Consider the following 19,006-nt stretch of genomic DNA (forward strand, 5'->3'; position numbering starts at 1 on the left):
GAATTGTAAGCATCTGAATTGTGTACATATGGTCGCTATTTATAGACCTTCAAAACACTGACAATACATTGACAAGGGATACAACCGTTTCTCTTGATACTTCTTCAACCAACACTCCATGGAAACCATTGCCTCAGAGATGATGAAAATTCAATGGGTATACAGTTTGGTGTGTGATCACACCCCCTCAAATCTACCCAACCATTTGGTTGATCAATCATTCATCCTAATTGTTTATACAACGATGTCTTGACATATTTCGTATTGTGCAATAATTTTAACGTGGCTTTTTTTCAAATTATATAGTTTCTTCTTTATTTTAAAAAGTCAGATTAACGGACTTAAATTTATTGTTTAAGATCTCCAGTTTCCTCTTTCCGCTCCTTGCCTCTCCCTCGCTTCCAGTGTGATCTCTAGAGTCTCTCTCTCTCTCTCTAAGAATGTTTTCTATTATTTTCTTTTCTTTTTATCGAGATTTTATAGCTTCTATTTTATTGTTTTCTCTCGAGGTTTTGGTTTCCACTTTCCATGTTTGATATTAGCTCGTGATTTCATCTTATTTCCTATGTTTGACATTAGTTGTGCAAAAATGTGAAATACAACTTCAACTCCAATTCTGCACTGCTGAAATCAGAACTCCAATAAAATAGAGTTGAAATTTGATTTTATTTATTTATTTTCTAGTCAGAGTCAAACTCGGAGTTATTTTCTGATTGGCTTCACTCTACTCCGACTTCAACTCTGCCTTTAATCTCCGACTCTAATTGTATACATATGTTAAAAAATGTATGTTATTTATATATTGATCATATATATACTCATATAAAAAATCTAGAGTTTATATAGTTAAATTTAATACCATTCCAGTATATGTTATTTACTATAAATAGACTAAAAGTTTATTATTGTTATAAAACTATCGAAATGAGAGAGAGAGATAGAGCTCAGAGAAATTATGAAACTTATGAATTTTTTAAAGAATTCAACGATATATATAGGCGTACAAAGGGAACTATGTTAGCTTACTATGCTGCACTATGCACTATGCATATGTCGGCCAACTCACTATACTAGTACTATATTAGCACTATGCACTATGCATATGTCGGCCAACTCACTATGCTAACACTATGCACTATGCATATGTCGGCCAACTCACTATGCTAGTACTATGCTAGCATTATGCACTATGCATATGTCGGCCAACTCACTATGTTAGTACTATGCTAGCACTATGCACTATGCATATGTCGGTCAACTCACTATACTAGTACTATGGTAGTGAGTTGGCTGACATATGCATAGTGCATAGTGCTAGCATAGTACTAGCATAGTGAGTTGGCCGACATATGCATAGTGCGTGGTGCTAGCATAGTGCAGCATAGTAAGCTAGCATAGTTCCCTTTGTACGCCTATATATATCGTTGAATTCTTTAAGAAATTCATAAGTTTCATAACTTCTCTGAGCTCTATCTCTCTCTCTCTTCTTTCGATAGTTTTATAACACGTTATCAGCACGAAAGTTCTGACGATCTTGAAGCTAATAGTCCTCTACTTCAAGTAAGTTTTTCAATATATTTTTATAGTTTTCAAAATAAATATGAAATGTTAAACATACTTATGTTCCTGATTTATATATGTAGAAAATGTCAAATCTTACAAAATTGGAATTCGTTGCTCTTGACATTTCTGGGAAAAATTATTTATCTTGGATCCTTGATGCTGAGATCCATCTGGATGCAATGAACCTGTGAGATACAATTAAAGAAGGAAATCAAGGGTCCCTGCAGGACCTTGCTAAGGTAATGATTTTCCTTCGGCACCATCTTCATGAAAAATTAAAAACTGAGTATCTAACGGTGAAAGATCCACTTATTTTGTGGAATGATTTAAGGGAGAGATATGAACACCAGAAAACTGTAATCCTCCCAAAAGCTCGTCATGATTGGATGCACCTGAGGTTGCAAGACTTCAAGAGTGTTAGTGAGTATAACTCTGCACTCTTTAAAATTAACTCGCTATTGAAATTATGTGGTGAAAAAGTCACTGATGATGACTTGTTAGAGAAGACATATATTATTTTTCATGCCTCGAATGTGCTCCTGCAACAGCAGTATTGAGAGCGAAAGTTCAAGAAATATTTTGAACTTATATCTTGTCTTCTATTAGCTGAGCAAAATAATGAACTTTTATTAAGGAATCACCAGTCACGTCCTACTGGTTCTATATCATTCCCTGAAATGAATGGTACTAGATTTACATCATTCTCAAAAGCGAATGGTGCATCTTTTCAAAGAAAAAGGGGGCGTGAACGTGGTAAAAAAAACTATAGAAGTGGAGATCCTAGAAGTGACCACACTAAAAGGGAAAATAATAGATATACACCGTACCACCAGAAGTGGTTCAACTCAAAGAAGGGCAAAGGTCCTCAAAATAAATTTGTAAAGAAATATGAAGATGGATGCCATAAATGTGGTATGACTGGACATTGGTCTCGTACCTGTCGTACAGCTAAGCACTTGGTTGACTTATTCCAATCTTTTATAAAAGAAAAAACAAAGAAATTTGAAACAAATTTTGTTGAACCATCATATGCTTTAGATTCTATAAATGGAGAAGATATTACAAGCCTTGATGTTTCTGATTTCTTTGAGAATTCTAGTAGTAGAGTTAATCATGGAAGTGTTTCTTTTTAATTAATGTATTTCTTTCATATTATTGTAAAATATTTTTATTCTGTAATATTTTGTAGTAATAAAAGTTTTATAACTTCTCTGAACTCTATCTCTCTCTCATTTCGATAGTTTTATAACAATTATATATAATTCTTTAATCTCAAAACCGCATCAACCCTGTCCAAAACAGGGTTCAGGGACAAATACGGCGTCGGCTAATCAATATAACGCCCAGCCCAACCAAAATTAAGTAAAATAGTGTATATTTAGAGGAAAACAAACGGCACCGTTTAGTATTTAGGGTTGCCCCCATCCTAGGTCGACCTCACTATTTCTCACTCTCAGACTCGTGCCTTCTCTCCTCTCCCTCTCTCTCTTTTCCCGGCGCCGTTTTGTAGCTAGGGTTTCTAAATCCCTCACCCCGCGACCTCACTCAGTCTCACTCTCACACCCGTTCCGCCCGCCCTGCGGCCTCCCTCTACGCGTTCGTAGCACCTAGAATTTCCCCTGCCCCTAACCGTCGGTTCTTTCTCACCTCTCGGTATTTTTTCAAGAATCGATGGGGAAAACATCGCGTCTACCCCCTGGCTTTCGATTTCATCCAACTGATGTTGAGCTAGTTATGTACTATCTTAAGAAGAAAGTAATGAGGAAAATATTCTGTTCTGAACCCATTCCAGAGATTGATATATACAAGTTTGCCCCGTGGGATCTTCCTGGTACGTGGAAAGTGTTATATACATGCTTTTGTTTTCACGATTATCGTATTGTGCTTTTTGTGTGTTTCTGCTAAAGTTTTTTTCTTTTTTCTTTTTCCATCCATCAGAAAGGTCAAGTTCGAGAAGTGGTGATCTGAAATGGTACTTCTTTTGTCCGGTGGAGAGAAAATACTTAAATGGGGCCAGAATGAATCGTGCTACTGAATTTGGGTACTGGAAAACCACTGGAAAGGACCGGCCTGTTCATTACAGTGAAGAGTTGGTGGGTTTGATAAAAACTCTGATTTTTCATCTAGGAAAGCCTCCGCGAGGGCAACGAACGAATTGGGTTATGCACGAGTACAGACTGGAAGAGAAATATCTGGCTAATAATGGGGTTCAGGTAATGTCTGGTTATTTATCAATCATGGTATCGTACTCGTCCGTAGGATCGAAAGCTTTGCTTTGCTGTATTATATGTGCGTGTGTATCAGTGTATGTATGCATAAGCTGATTGGAATTATTAGTTCTTTTCTCTTGGTACTTGAGATTCAGCAATCTTAGCTCATGTGCATGTGTAATGCAGGTGCATTTCAAAGGCCTTCTTAACCTGGCCCTGTCATTGATATGTTTAGGCTTGGTGAAGAGCCACGTACGTTTGCAAAATAAAGTTGTTTACGTCCCATCCCAACGGCCAATTATCTAGCTGCATTTATTGGACTTCTCCATATTTAGCATGTTTTGAAGAAACTCATTTTATTTATTTATTTATTTTAATATATTTATGGAAGATTCTGCCCTACTTGGCTGTTTTAGGCATTTTTCTGAAATTGGAGATCACCATTTTTTTTTGTTAGAGTTAATACTTGTCAGTTTAATGTAAAGTTGTGAGGTTGTTTTTTAATTAAAATCTAGCTTTCAATATCCCTCGGGTTCCAAGTGAAAGGTCAGGGGACTCTTGTATTAGTCCAGCCATGACTGATTTTTCTGATCTAATTTTTGACTTGGATTTGGTCGATTTACCTTTGGCAGGAGGAGATTTTACTTGGTCGAATGGGAGGCATGGGCTAGGTTGGAAAGATTTCTTGTCTCTTCCTCTTGGGAGGTTCACTTTCCTGACCTATGTCACAAACGCCTTCCAAGGTTAAGTTCTGATTATTTTCCCATCTTATTGGATTGTGGGGGTCTTCATGTGGGGCAGAGATGCTTTAAATTTGAGGATATGTGGTTAAAAGTTTAGGGATTTGCGGACAAGATGAGATCCTGGTGGTCTTCCTATCAGTTGACGGGTACTCCTAGCTTCATTTTAGCTGGGAAAATTAAAGTTTTGAAGAAGGATCTGAAATATGGAATGGGAAGTCCTTGGGAACATTGTTAATAAGAGGAAATCCCTCTTTGAGGAGCTTCATTGTTTTGATGAAAAAGAGGCTGCAGGGGCCCTCTCGGTTGATGAAATGGAAAGGAAAAATGTTGTTGCGATTGAGCTAGAAAAAATACACTTATGGAAGAGATTTCTTGGTGTAAAAAATCTCGGGCCCTTTGGTTGAAGGAAGGGGATAGGTGCACTAAATTCTTTCATAGAGTAGCCAATTCATGTTGAAGTAATAATGTCATTGAGGTGCTTCACTGGGATGGTAGTGTTGTTATGGATTGTTCTGACATTAAGGATCACATTTTTATTTTTATGAAAAGCTCCTTACAGAGCAATATCTTTGAAGAACCGAAGGTTGATGGGTTGGTTTTTTATTTGGTCAATCAGTCTGCTGCAGCTAGGTTGGAGAGAATGTTTGAAGAGGAGGTGCTCAATGTGATAAGAGGAATGGACAAAGACAAAGCCTGGGACCAGATGGCTTTCCCTTGGCTCTTTTTCAGGCTTGTTAGGACATTGGCTGATATTTTGGGTTGTAACGTATCTTCTTTGCCAATGAAGTATCTCGGTCTTCCCTTGGGGGCACCTTATAAGTCCAAGGCATTGCGGGATGCGGTTATTGAAAAGATCAAATGTAGATTGACCGGTTGGAAAAGGATTTATTTGTCTAAAGGGGAAGAAAAACCTTAATCAAGGGCACTTTATCTAACCTCCCAGCTTATCTTCTTTCGTTATTTCCATTGTCTGCAGGAGTGGCTAGATAGAATGGAAAGGATCTTTCTCACTTTCTTGTGGGATGGTTTGGAGGATGAGAAAAAATTCCCCATGCTTAAATGGGACAGGATTTGTAATCCTTTATCTTATTGAGGTTTGGGGGTTAGAAAGCTGAAAACTTTTAATAACGCACTTTAGGGAGGTTATGGTGGTACCATCAAGAAAGGGATGCCCTTTGGAGGACTGTTATTGATGTCAAATTTGGGAGCATTTGTAGTAACAGTGTTTGTTCTCTTCATCCAGTCTATATATTGTGAATGATTTTCTCTCAAGCACAGCCACTTTACAACCATAATCTCTTAAAGGTTTGTTGTTGATTGAATTTTGTTATGCTGACACATCATAATGTTGATATGCATTTACTGCCTCCATCTTTTATTATATCTGTCAATCATTCTATTTGTAGATGTTCCATTTTTCCATGTGCTAAAATGAATCCATACAAGTATGTGACCTTACCTAATTGTGCCTAAAAAGTTGCATCCTTCAACATTTGGGAACAATGTAAGTGTTATTTTTATTACTTATCCAAAGAATTATACTGTTCAAGAGAAAAATCAATAATTTCTTATCCTTTTCCCATCTGAAAAATGGAAGAAAATGACAGAAATAATTCCTGTCTTTTTGAAAGTTTACCAAGGTAGACAAATAGAATGAGGCAGGGAAACGTACCATATAGTAGTTATGTTTTGATTATATTATTGCACTTGTGCTTTTGGTCACATCCTATGTCATTTCTAGTTCTTTTCGTACATGTGTATAACTAATACACTTAGTCCTTATATGGTGGCTATATTGGAATTCATTCTCGTGGTGACTTTGTCTTGCAGAACACACACGTGCTTTGTATGATTTTTCAGAAGGATGGCCCAGGCCCAAGAAATGGTGCCCAATATGGAGCGCCATTTAAGGAGCAAGATTGGAATGATGATGAGGAAAACTGTGTGGAAGCTGGCCCTTCTGTTCGTTTGTCTACCCCAACATGTGTGCTGCCTGGGAACTGTAGCAGTTCAGTTCTGGCTGTTGACTCTGCTTTGTGTGGCACGGTTTCTGAGTCATGTTTATCTGAAACTATGCGATCTGACTGTGAGAGGCTTCCAGCTGCCTACACTAATGACATTGTTTCAAAGGAGTTACCGCAAGCTTTGGGTGATGGGGATATGCTTCCAGCTGTGCTTGCTAATGATGATGATAATATTCTTTCAGTATTTGCTTCCTTTATGGAAGATGCCACTTTGATCTCAAATGAAGATGAAAAAAATGAAGTTGATTGGTATGATGATGAGGAAAACTGTGTAGAAGCTGGCCCTTCGATTCGTTTGTCTACCCCAACATGTGTGCTGCCCGGTAACTGTAGCAGTTCAGTTATGGCTGTCAACTCTGCTTTGGTTGGCACGGTTACTGAGTCATGTTTATCTGAAACTATGCGATCTGACTGTGAGAGGCTTCCAGCTACCTGCACTAATGAAATTGTTTCAAAGGAGTTACCGCAAGCTATTGGTGATGGGGATATTCTTCCGGCTGTGCTTGTTAATGATGATGATAATGTTCTTTCAGTATTTGCTTCCTTTATGGAAGATGCCACTTTGATCTCAAATGAAGATGACAAAAATAAGGTGTACCCGCCTCTGCCAATCTTTTATTTTGTTAGTGATGGTTGGACTGATAGGTGTAAATTATTCTTTAATGGTCATTATTCATTTCAGACTTACCTGGAAGTTTGTTTCTGCACTTCAATTTAATGGTGGGACTGATAGCCGCCTCTACTCTCTTTTGCAGAATCTCGGTCATGGAGTGAACCATGAAGCTGCACATGATTTTGATATTTACAAAGACTTGGAAGATCTGGGAAACACAGCTAGCCTGAGTAAAAATGGATACCATTTCTATAATGGTCAGCAAGCTATTTTCCCTCCGGACCTTCGTATAGGTATAACTGATCTCGATCCACCGCTGGATGCTTTTCCCGGACTCCCACAATAACATTCTTTCGCTAAAATTACTGTACAGAAGCGAGCGGTTGTGTTGGTACAATTTTCTTCCACTGAAAGTTGTTAACGTGCAACTTGTTATGTACCGTGATTGTATCCCATCATTTGGGTTGCTGTAACCTAAGCAAGCGCTGCCAGCTTGTATGGCCTTAGATTCTGCTTTGTAAAATTAAGTTTTGGTCTACTTTCTAATCTCAATTGCGAATTCCTGGCTAGCGTTTGTGTATATTACCTGGAATCAATTCTATGAAGTTGTGAGAGAATATGCCTTATACTAGGAGTTGAAGTAGAAGCAGCCGTGCATAAAATTTGGAAAGAAGGTATAGACACCATCTTGAGTTGGATGGTTTGGACTCTTCCTTTTTAGTTCAAGGAGCAAAGATTTAAGATTTCGTTTGTTACACTGTTATTTTGAACAGTGTATTAATGTTGGATACAGTAGTTATATTAATGTTTAATGTTGAAAAGTAAAGAGAAATGCTACACATCATCCTACATCACACACTTTATATATTAAAATAATATTTTTTATTTATTTTTTATTTTTTATTTCATTTTATTCTTATTAAACTAATTAAATTATTCTATTTATCATTTACACATTACATATTTATTATAGAAAAAATGAAAAAAAATTAAAATAAGTGTAGTGTATAAAGTGTGAGGATGATAAGAAGAATTTTCCCGGTAGTTATAGTAATTTACATTTCTCAGAAATGATAAATTTAGTCAGCTTGTAAAGAATGGAGTTACTTCTTTAGCTCCCCCCTTCAATCACAGGAGAGTTAAATTTAATGCCACCTCGAATGCACTCCACCTCCTAAGCTCTAATTCTACTTTGATTATCATCTTACCAGAACGAAAAAAAAAAAAAAGGCCCTTCCAAGTCCATATTGAAGAGCTGCTCTGAAAGTGGAAAGGTCCTTCTACAGCTATAGATGTCATCCTTGTTGACAATTGTATACATTTGGAATCTGAACCCTTCTATCATCATCGTACCAGCTCTTCGCTATTATTTCTCTATTGGGTTTTCAAGGTGGTAAACTTTCTAGTTTAACTAAAATAAATAACGTATCATTATTTCATCAATGTCAAGAGTAACGTTTGCGTTAGCTGGAATTTGAGAATAAAAATGGGCACACAACGACAAATATACACCAAGGCAAGGACCAGAGTAAGTTGGATCGCAAACCATCCCATATGGTTTCACTACCTTTCCTGTAATAGAATAGCAGATGCAAGAAACAAATCCAAACTTTCACGAATGGATTTAGCAGCATATCTGTGCATATTTCGATTAATCTAAATAGGAACATCTTGTGGGTAATCCTGTGGGTGTCGTCTGATGGTCTCTCGTAACAGTTTCTCCTGCTCACTAAGATTTAGGGGGGGAACATCATATACGTCTGTGAAAAGCTCGGCAAGTGGAGATTTCTCAACTTTTTCCGCCTCTTGAATTGCCTGCAATAGCTGTTGGAGGAGTGTCATGGGTTAGACATCTGCAACACATGTATTATTGAATTTAACACTGGGCGTGAAGAGTATCCAAAAGAAAAATCACAGGAGTGGTTTCCAAAGAGCTGCTAACTGTAGTGCACCTTTTGTTGCAGATTGTGACTCTAATGGCCTATGAACAACGCATTTTGTAGCTTTTAAAGATTGGATTGTGGTATGTCATACAATGTTGGCATTATTTAGTCTATTTCCAAAAATACATAAATGTTAATTGTGCACTTTACTTACCGACATATAGCTATAAGCCTATAAATCATCAAGTTTTTTCAATCTAGTGACAAAGGTATACATATCATAAAGTGTTTTTTTTTTTGGTTTGTTTTTCAAAGTTAGAGTGCAGAGACTACAGGAAAGACTTTTCTAACCTTTTTATGTTCAACATCTTATTTTGTTACAGGATGCAAGTGAATATGCCTTCTCTTTGCCTTGTCATTTTCTTTTTATTAGACAGTAATTCTTACACTTGGTTTTATAAATCCAAATAGAAAACTTTTGTTTTGATCTTCAGAATACTCATACATAACTTCTCATATGAAACGAGTGTTTTCTTTCTTCCAGTAGGCACCATTTGAACAACGAAGTTGGTAGAAGTAACTTGTTTGAAAAAGCACAAGAAAATAAAAGCGATAGTGAAAGTGTAAATATATTTATGACCCTTTGAAATTTTTTCTTTAAGTACAGTAATTTATACCTGTGTTTTCACATTGTTTCTTAGCTCAGACTCAGCTTCACTGCACCACCAACCATTGCTCTCAATCCATTTTCTAAATCTAGCTACAGGATCTCGTGCCGATCTCCACCATTCAATCTCATCAACTGGGCGGTACTTGGTGGAATCATCAGAAGTGGAGTGATGACCCACACGATATGTAAGCGCCTGTCAACAAAAAGATGGTGTTGAACATCAGAATGTGAGATACCTAGGTTTAACGCTAAGCCTTTTAGTGGCCCAATGAACTGACAAGTAGAGACTTATTGACCTCAATCAAGATTGGTCTTTGTTCACTGATTGCCATTTCACGAGCAGCATGAACTGAACTATAAATTGCTAGAGCATCATTACCATCCACGCGAATACTTCGAATCCCATAACCACGGCCTTTAACGACAACACCATCGCCTGCCAGTTAAAAAATAGCACGAACAGATTAGAATGTGGACTTAAAAAGATGCAGTAACAGGAACTTTAAAGTGCAAGAAAGAACAATGAGTTGGAAGAGTACTTCGAAACTGATCTGTAGTAGGGGTACTAATTGCCCAGCCATTGTTCCGACAAAGAAATATAACCGGGACCTCCCTAACTGCCGCGAGATTCAGAGCAGCATGGAAATCTCCCTAAAATTATTAGGTGTAGAGATAACAAACAACCAAAAGCCGCAGTCAGTGAACTCAGTGTCTCCCGGACTGCGAGACAGGTAATGAAAATGTAATCATTAAGTTTTGCATTGTCTTGGTTAAGGGTGTCTGTTCTATTATTATGTATAATGTAGATGAGGAAAAATTATGGAAATCATACTACCTAGTTTAAGGTGTAAATAACTGTCTTGGCGTCCTAAGAGTGGTGCAATGAAGGAAATGGGTTACACTATAGACAACTATAGGGAAAAGAACTACCAGACACATTCAAGAACATTTTTTTTATGCTGCATTCAAGCTCTCTCCCCCCCCCCCCCCCCCCCCCCTCCCCCTTCCCGCGGGGGGCAAGAAATAGCCTCTTAGATTATATGGTAGTTATTTATGTTCACCTCACTGGTGCCGCCATCACCAAAGTAAGTAATTACGCATGCATTTCTTCTGTCCATCTTCAATGAATATGCAGCACCGACTGCATGGGGAAGTTGAGTACTGCAAAACAGTAGGAATTATGTGGCTCTCATTTTCAACAGATGATCAGAACCAGAGATACATGGTTTGATGGGCCATGGCAACCGAAACTTTCTTAAATTTATGGTTTGAACGTTTAGATCTGAGCTTAATTGTGCACAAGGTATATTGGTGCTCTCCCTACATGAGAAAACTGTGATATAAATAGTTTATAACTTACGCAATTGTTGCTGCCACAGTGAAGTAATTGTGCTTGTTAGACCCATAATGGATGGGCATCTGCCTCCCTTTTCCATTATCAGCTTTGTTTCCAAAACACTGGTTTGCAAATTCCTTCAGAGTGAAACCACGCCACAATAGGACCCCAGGTTCCCTATACTGCAGAGCACAAGAAATTTTATTCTTGCATCATTCTCAGTATCACTCATGTCCAGGGGAATCTAAATCCTACGAATATATACTTCTTAGAGGAATAGTAAAGCAAGTAAACATGTCTATGTGTGTGCCTGTAACCTGTGGGAAGACAAGGTCATCAAAGGTAAGAGCTGCTGCCGATGCAATGTTAATGGCCTCTTCTCCAATTGTGGTGGCATAAAATGAAATTCTTCCTTGCCGTTGTGCCTCATAGAAAAAAGCATCCATGGTTTGCAGAGTAACCATGTCACTGTACATTTTTATAGCCATTTCCTCACTGACCTATTTGCCCATAAAAGAGGTTTTTGTTGGATTTATTCTGAGAAGATTAGTACAGAGAGAATTGACTTCATTTGAGAGGGGAAAGAGTAAAGGAGGAATACTTTCTTAAATTTGCTGCGGAGAATCAGCTGCCCATCATTGTCAAGGACCCGGTAACAGTGTGCCCGCTCAACAGGGGATTCAGATATGAACCTCATCTCAGAAGTAAATGCAACCTTTCCTCCAGGGAAATCTAAGATCTGCTGAGAAAGGGGTATTCAATAAATGCAGATACAAAAAGAGGCAAATTCATGCAGACAAAACAAAATGTGTAGACTAAGACAATGAAAGAAAAAATGAAGATAAAAAATGCATGATTTGATATGCTGTATCAGACATCCAATGGTACTTTGGAAGCAACTTCAAGAAAACTTCTGCTGGCCTGCAGTTACCCTTTATTTATAGAATATTGTGACCCATATTTGGCAGTATTAATTTCCACAGATTGACTTCAAACGAAAAGTAAGTGGAAAAGCTCGCTTACTAATCATTCCACCAATGTTCACTAGAAAATTATATGGCAAATCTTTCCATGACCTCCCTTCAAATGTTATAGAAATCAGAGAGGTTAGTAGAAGTCATTCTTTTTCCATGTAGCTTCCAGAAAGACTTATGTTATATGCTCATGAAACAATATTAATGCATTTTTATCATGACAATGGCACAGGTTAGTAAATATGAAAGTTTTCATTTTCATAAATCACTCATAATTTTACCGAATGATTTAATAGTGACCATAATAATAGTATGTTATTGCAATATAAATGAACATTCAACTTGTACTCATCATAAAACTGCTTTCTTGAACCCTGAGATATAAAGTTGGTGATTTGAAATTGACAAAGTATAAATGATGTTGGGCGAATGAACATTATTTGCAATATGGTATTCCTCCGCCTGAAGTGAGGGCATCTAATAAAATTGAGGAATCCTCCTCTCCCTAAATAAATGTGAATAAACATTATCTTTCTGTAATATATACATCTCCTGTATACTTAGCGATACAAGGGGCAACCACAAACAAAACACCAAACAATAACAAATAACTGTCATTTCTGGTAAGATGCAGAAAGCTTCACAATCTATGGCAAACATCTCTCAACTCTCCTAGGAAACTCTAAGGGCATCCACATAAGTTTTTCCTAACATTATATATGATTACATTGCACCAAGTTGATTGAGGAGGGTTATTTTTTCCATTTTGAACGAATGGGAGGAAACTAAAACTAAGAACTGAACATGCGTTATTCACCTTTTTTCTTATTTACCAGATAATACAGAAATCCCTTTCAAGGGAACAGAGCTTATAGTGATATGATGCACCCCAAGGATGTGCACCTCAAAGGACTCATCGTTGTTGATATTCTAACCTTTCAGTTTTTGCTCCAATAAGCTCTTATCTCTTACCTCTACATTCTGTATTTCGGGCACAAGATCGACTTATTAGTAATCTACAATTAAGCCACACTTAGTACACAGCAGAGAAAAATTTATTTGTGAATAAATTAATATATAAAGATTCTCATAATGCTGCAGTAATATACCCGTTAATGTTGTGTCCCTACAACTCATGAGATATAACCAAGGCAACTTTTCCATCCAGAGAATAAAAGGACAAGATATCCTCCTGGGCAACAAACTACTGCCGAGCTTTTGAATGTGTTATTGAAAACACAATTAAACTTCCTTTTCAATTCCTTACTTCGGATATAAAGTTTAAAAAAGGAAACTTTGGATGAAACTCATGAAATAATAAGCATGTTTGTGGAAGAGGATCAAAATGTAAACCTCAATATCTGCCGCGCCAATTTGCACTTGCTACTCGTTCCACATGAAGCACATTAAAATTCATTAAACTATGAGAAAAAGCATCGAAAACTTTTATTGCAATTAGAAAAAGCATAAAAAACTCAATCATTTAAGCACGATCGAACAGACAATGCAAAATACAATCAAATGTTACATAAATAAGGGTCTGGTTCTGAGCATATCAGCCCAAAAAACGTAATATGTCTAAATTTAAAAAAATGAAATTAAAGTTCACATTCCGCGCGTACCTGATAATGATCAACTTCATCAGGAGAATTGAACTGTTTTTCGGCTTTGACTGATTCGAAACGGCGAGAGGAGTAAAGCGTTGCTTTATCACAGAAATTTGCATCTGGGTCTCTGACATTTTGAGCTCTCAGAGAAGAAAATGTAGGTTCACAATGATGGGTTAAAGAACTCCAGCAAGAACTTTGGCTGATCATGCTCAGCAAACCTACTTTAGATTGGAGACAATTGATAATGGCTCTTGATGTTCTCAGACAGACAGCCATTACGGAAAGGCTGAGGGCTCAAGGAGATCGATAGTTTCAAGAGGGAAAAAATTTTTTTTTTTGAAGTGAAAATGGAGATTGGAGAGCGAAAGAAACTGAGAAACTGAAAGAAGAAAGAAGAACAATACAATATGCATACGGAAGTGTATACGACTAATAGTACTTACAATTTTAGGTCAAAGTTGGTGCATTTAATTTTTTTTTTAAAAAGATGAAATTTATTATTAAAAAATACTTTTTTTAGGTAAATTTTATATTTATCTAATTTTTTTTTAAAAAATGTATAGAATTTATTCATCTTCAAATTATAAATATCATTTATTATATTATTATATTAAAATTTAAATCGAAAAAAATACGTATCATATTAGGATTTGATTTACCGAATTTAAATTTATAAACTTTTATTTGATGAATTAGATATTCTGACATCAATATATATTCCATTGATGAATTAGATATTCTGACATCCATATATATTCCACACCGAAACTTTTTTTTATCTCAATTGTATAATGTTTCAATATGTGCTAACTTGATTACATATAGTATTTTTATCTAATAAACTTAATTACAATTTGCATAGATTTATGAGTAATTAAACGGAAGCATGAGCCCAAAATCTAATGTCGGTTCATGCTTAGAAAAAGGTAAAAAAAAAAAAAAAAAAAAAATCCTTGAATTGTACACGGATAAACGAAAAAAGACCAGAAAAGTCGTACTCCCAAGTTGTGATTCACCTGGATTTTTTTTTTCTAGCTAGGAGTGATTGATCAGGCACCAAATGCAGCTTCTGACCGGCAAGTACTGTCTATGGGCTAATATTACTACGTTGCTGCCGATTCATGTGCAGGATGTTGCTGTATTGCTGATTCTGCTGACATCCGCTATCAGGCGTCCCAAGCGACTCCCCTTGCGGCCCCATCCCAATAAACTGTTGCACCACCAATACTGATACAGTGGCTGCGAAGTCTGCTGAAGCTAGCAAATCTCCTATTGCACCCAGCTCCGGGCATTCACTCCAGTCAGTTAACCCCGCCGTGAGGGGCGATTCCATTCCTTGTCCTCTCCCAACTATGAACAGATCATGCGCGTTGTCCATAGACCTTATCAGCGCCACAGTGTCCTCCCCATTGTTCACCACTTTCTCTATGTAGACAATGGATTCATCATTCATGTTTTTCATCCTGAATTCGTTTATAAGCTCTTCGTCTTGTTGCTTCTCTTTTTCATCCTCGGTTTCCACTGTTAACATCCTGCGGTCATTGAAACCAATCCCAATTAGTTCATTTGCATCCTCGCTAGGAATGAACCGCATTACTGTCAGGTTAATTCCCGGATGCTCGGACATCCTCCATGCATAGGACAGTGCTTCTCTGTCATCTGGTCCGCCAAAGAACAGCACAGCTACATGGTGAGAGACCTGGTTTCCAGACAAGCGTGCGGAGCCATTCAGGCCTCTGTCAACGAGAACCCCAACGGAGCAAGGCGCATTTGCTAGCACATTCTGGTTCACCATTCGAAAGGCGGGGTTTGTTGTTTCCATTCCGCCATCAACGGTTTGTTGTTTATGGAATGGAATGATTATGAAGGCGACTCGTTTATCTTCTGCCAAATTACAAATGTCCTCGTGCATGGTGGAGTAAGGGGAAATGGCTGTGAGGGGTAGAACAGAGACACAACCAGCATGCTGCTCGTAGTTCTCGAATGCATGAATGATGTGGTCTGACTGAGCTTGGGTCCTGTTGAGTGCTGGTCGTCCAGATTTCCGGGTGTTATGCACTATTAGCATGGCAGATGCCCGGCCAGTGAGCTCGACCAAGTGGAGAACGTAGATGCATATGGGGGATCTCTTGGAGGGGTGAGAGGCTTCGAGGAGATTGATGATTGTTGGGACATTTCGTGGGGTGTGGATGCATGTTAGCACTCGTAATTCTGCATCTGTCTTCGACTTCTGGATTGTACGCCGCTTGTATGGTATGAACCTCCTTGCCGGCTTATATATTATTGTTACAATGGGAGTGATGACTCCTGTCATAATCACTGCCACGATCACCATGATTGCAAATGCCTGATCATCTAACACCTGCATGTATTTGTGTTTGCAGCCATCATGCGCTTAAATGTTGGAGAATAATAAATGTATTTAATTACAAGCCTCTTCATTACCTCCTGATCTTTGCCAACATTGAGGACAATCATTTCGACAAGGCCTTTTGTGTTCATGAGCAAACCAAGAGTAATGCCTTCACGCATGGGCATCTGGTAGAAAGCCGAAACAACTAAAGTTCCAGCAATTTTTCCAAGACAGGAAAGAGAAATGACGAGCAGTAGCATCCCCCAGGTGGATACTGCCTTTATGGACGATATATCAGTCTTCAGCCCGCTAATGGCAAAGAATAGAGGGAGCAAAAGTCCCGAAACAAAGTCCTCAAGCTTTTCTATGAGAGCAATTCCTAGCGGTCCGTTTGGAACAACCAGGCCAAACACGAAAGCTCCGAAAACAGAATGTGTTCCGATGGCATCTGTAATGAAGCCGGAGATCATTACCCCTGTCAGAATCAAACATATATAAAAGTCACTGAAGTTTTCTCCATCTGGGGTTCTCCGAATTATCCACGAGACCGCAGGACGGACAAGAAAAACGCAGAACGCGACGAACGCCCCGCTTGAAAGTATAACCCAGAGGGAAGCCAAAGTAGTAGATCGGTCCTCCGCCAAGGCAATTGCTAAAGCTAAGAGAACCCAAGCACACATGTCATTAACAAGAGCAGAAGACAAGGCAATCCTGCCAATCTCGGTGTTTATGAGTTTGAGCTCTGCAAGAATTCGAGCCAGCACCGGGAATGCGGTGACAGAGAGGGTAACCCCAAGGAAGAGGATGAAAGTGCCTTGCGACATATAACCATCATCTTTTTGGTTCAGAATGAAGGAGAAGGCAATACCAAGAATGAAAGGCAAAACCATACCAGCAACAGCAATAGCCAGGGCCTTTCTTCCTGTGCGCCTGACTACTGAAATATCCATCTCTACTCCTACCAGGAACAGAAAATAAAGGAGACCCACATTCGCCATTGTCTCCAGCACCATCACGCTTCTGAGAGGAAATATTGTGCTGGCAAATTCGGAGCTCCTACCAAGCACAGACGGACCCAATATCACTCCTCCCTGTATACACATATAGAACATATTTATCAGATTAACCATTCTTCTTATTTCTTGAACTGAAAACTCGGAACTGCATGCACCTTAGCCAACATTATCAATAGATTAGAGATGTGGGATAAGATCATGCAGGTGTAGTAAACATTACGTACGTACCAGAATTTCTGAAACTACACGAGGTTGGCGAAGGGGTTTGAGGAGAAAAACTAGAATACGAGTGGTAACAACGACCAGTGTGAGTTGCAATACGAAAAGGGGGAGTGAGAAATCCAATGGGTTATCTCCCTGCCATATACCGTTCGTTGTTATCATGGTCGGTGCATAACAGACTATTGCATCGTCTGTTTTGTTGAGTGCTGGCATTATCTGCGACATTCTTCTTCCCTACCGTGCTCTTGTCTTTTATCTTCAATTAAGCTGCAATCACCAGCAGTAGTGCCACTTTCACTCAAGCGCGCGCCTCCTCTTTTTGCCAAACATACATAAATTAACACTTTCTGATTTTATACAGTAGCACTAGTACTCAACAATTTGTCTTCGATAATATTGCAGTTATCATAGCCATCATCACCATCATCAACTTCTCACGTAAATGATCTCTGACCTTTCTCATCTGTTTTGCAGAGAGAATAGATCAACTAATCTTGCTCTTGATCTTAAGTGAGACAACGAGAGGAATTAGATTGAGATTAGTTTTGGTGGTTGCCCGCCCCATTTGGGGAGCTCTCACTTTTGTGGTCAGTGGTTACCAGATAGGCTTCTATTTTCAGATTAGAAGGCAGCATGCATGACTATCTTTAGCTCCACTGAAAGAGGAAAGACCAGTTGAATATGTCTCAAACGTCAACAATTTCAAAGCCCCTTATGTACCATCCAAACACTAGCCTAAGATCTATTAAAATGATGAAAGGCAAGAAAATACGAAAGTTTCCAGAAAAAGTAGACATGTCAAATGAAAGGACTAGAGGAAGAGAGAGACCGAGGTAGTCAATTACGACGTTGTCGGCTTTCCTTTATTTTTTTTTAAAGATTTAAATAAAAATAAAGAGGTATACACACATCATATTTACTAGTGGTTGGAGTATCTATTTTCCGTTTTATTTGCTTCTTCTAAGCTTCTAACTTGACAGAGAAAAATTGAGAATGTTACTTCGTTTTCCATCCTTAAGGTTGGACCTTTGTGTTCAATTTTGTGAATTACAGAATATTTTCATATTATAAGTATTTTTTGTTCATATATTAATCTATATATTTTTTTGTTATCCGAAAGGAGAAAACGAGTGAGTGCGCGCATTAGAACAAGTGAAATAAATATAAAATATATAATTAAATTGTAAAATAAAAATTATATTTATAAGACCATATAGATGTATGTCTTAACTTTAGCCTTTCCAATCTACAAGTTTCATTTTAATCAACTCACTGCCTAATTAGATAAGATGTTTGTTGTAAGGAGATTTTTCCTCTCAGGTTGAAAGCCCAGAAGATAAGCTCAAACATGAAGAGTCAGGCCCAACTGAGCAGCCCTTCGGCCCATCAGAGGTCGACCTGTGGCCATAATTGTATAGGAAAAACTCCAAAAAGCGATTAAGGAGTGGAAACATCATCTTGGCATTCCCTTATGACGCCTAACCTCAAATGGTACTGTACAAACAGATAGGCGAGAAATGTGGAGAGCCTTTGATCTCTTAACAAGCAGAGGAGGAAAAGCTTAACGGCGTGCACCCACAGGATAGAAGGGACAAGGAGCTACACTACATTAATTGTGTCACCTCAGAGGCTACACTACATTAAAAGAATCTAACTAAAAGAATTGTTGAAGGGATATATTCCATTGACACAAAGTATGAGCAGTTGACTCCTAAAAACCTAATATAAAATCCAATTTTCAGGTACGAATAATTCTCTACTTACTCATACAAAATATTAAAAGGATATT

The 19,006-nt window shown here is 38.1% G+C and overlaps 3 protein-coding genes across 6 annotated transcripts; 1 reads left to right on the forward strand and 2 right to left on the reverse strand.

The window, feature by feature from the left end:
* Positions 1-2,990: 2,990 nt before the first annotated feature.
* LOC122307312 (NAC domain-containing protein 82-like) lies at positions 2,991-7,779 on the forward strand. Its single transcript, XM_043120121.1, has 4 exons — positions 2,991-3,394; positions 3,502-3,776; positions 6,347-7,132; positions 7,296-7,779. The coding sequence occupies exons 1-4, from the start codon at positions 3,235-3,237 to the stop codon at positions 7,497-7,499; spliced, it is 1,425 nt and encodes a 474-aa protein (XP_042976055.1). The 5' UTR covers positions 2,991-3,234; the 3' UTR covers positions 7,500-7,779.
* Positions 7,780-8,559: 780 nt separating this feature from the next.
* Positions 8,560-14,035, reverse strand: LOC122308251 (2-oxoisovalerate dehydrogenase subunit alpha 2, mitochondrial-like). 4 transcript variants are annotated; one of them, XM_043121467.1, is made up of 10 exons: positions 13,639-14,035; positions 13,370-13,399; positions 11,644-11,781; positions 11,360-11,542; positions 11,067-11,224; positions 10,768-10,867; positions 10,246-10,357; positions 10,003-10,142; positions 9,714-9,899; positions 8,560-8,977 (listed from the first exon to the last, which is right to left on the reverse strand). In XM_043121467.1, exons 1-10 carry the CDS (start codon positions 13,900-13,902, stop codon positions 8,810-8,812), a joined length of 1,479 nt encoding a protein of 492 aa, XP_042977401.1. In that variant the 5' UTR covers positions 13,903-14,035; the 3' UTR covers positions 8,560-8,809. The 4 variants fall into 4 exon arrangements, with proteins under 4 accessions (XP_042977401.1, XP_042977400.1, XP_042977402.1 ...); XM_043121466.1 differs by having other exon boundaries at positions 11,644-11,784; XM_043121468.1 differs by lacking the exon at positions 13,370-13,399 and having other exon boundaries at positions 11,644-11,784.
* Positions 14,036-14,435: 400 nt separating this feature from the next.
* LOC122307925 (cation/H(+) antiporter 15-like) lies at positions 14,436-17,835 on the reverse strand. Its single transcript, XM_043121057.1, has 3 exons — positions 17,224-17,835; positions 16,072-17,070; positions 14,436-15,988 (listed from the first exon to the last, which is right to left on the reverse strand). The coding sequence occupies exons 1-3, from the start codon at positions 17,440-17,442 to the stop codon at positions 14,714-14,716; spliced, it is 2,493 nt and encodes an 830-aa protein (XP_042976991.1). The 5' UTR covers positions 17,443-17,835; the 3' UTR covers positions 14,436-14,713.
* Between the last annotated feature and the right edge of the window lie 1,171 nt (positions 17,836-19,006).

Source organism: Carya illinoinensis, chromosome 4, assembly GCF_018687715.1.
Source record: "Carya illinoinensis cultivar Pawnee chromosome 4, C.illinoinensisPawnee_v1, whole genome shotgun sequence".
NCBI lineage: Eukaryota > Viridiplantae > Streptophyta > Magnoliopsida > Fagales > Juglandaceae > Carya > Carya illinoinensis.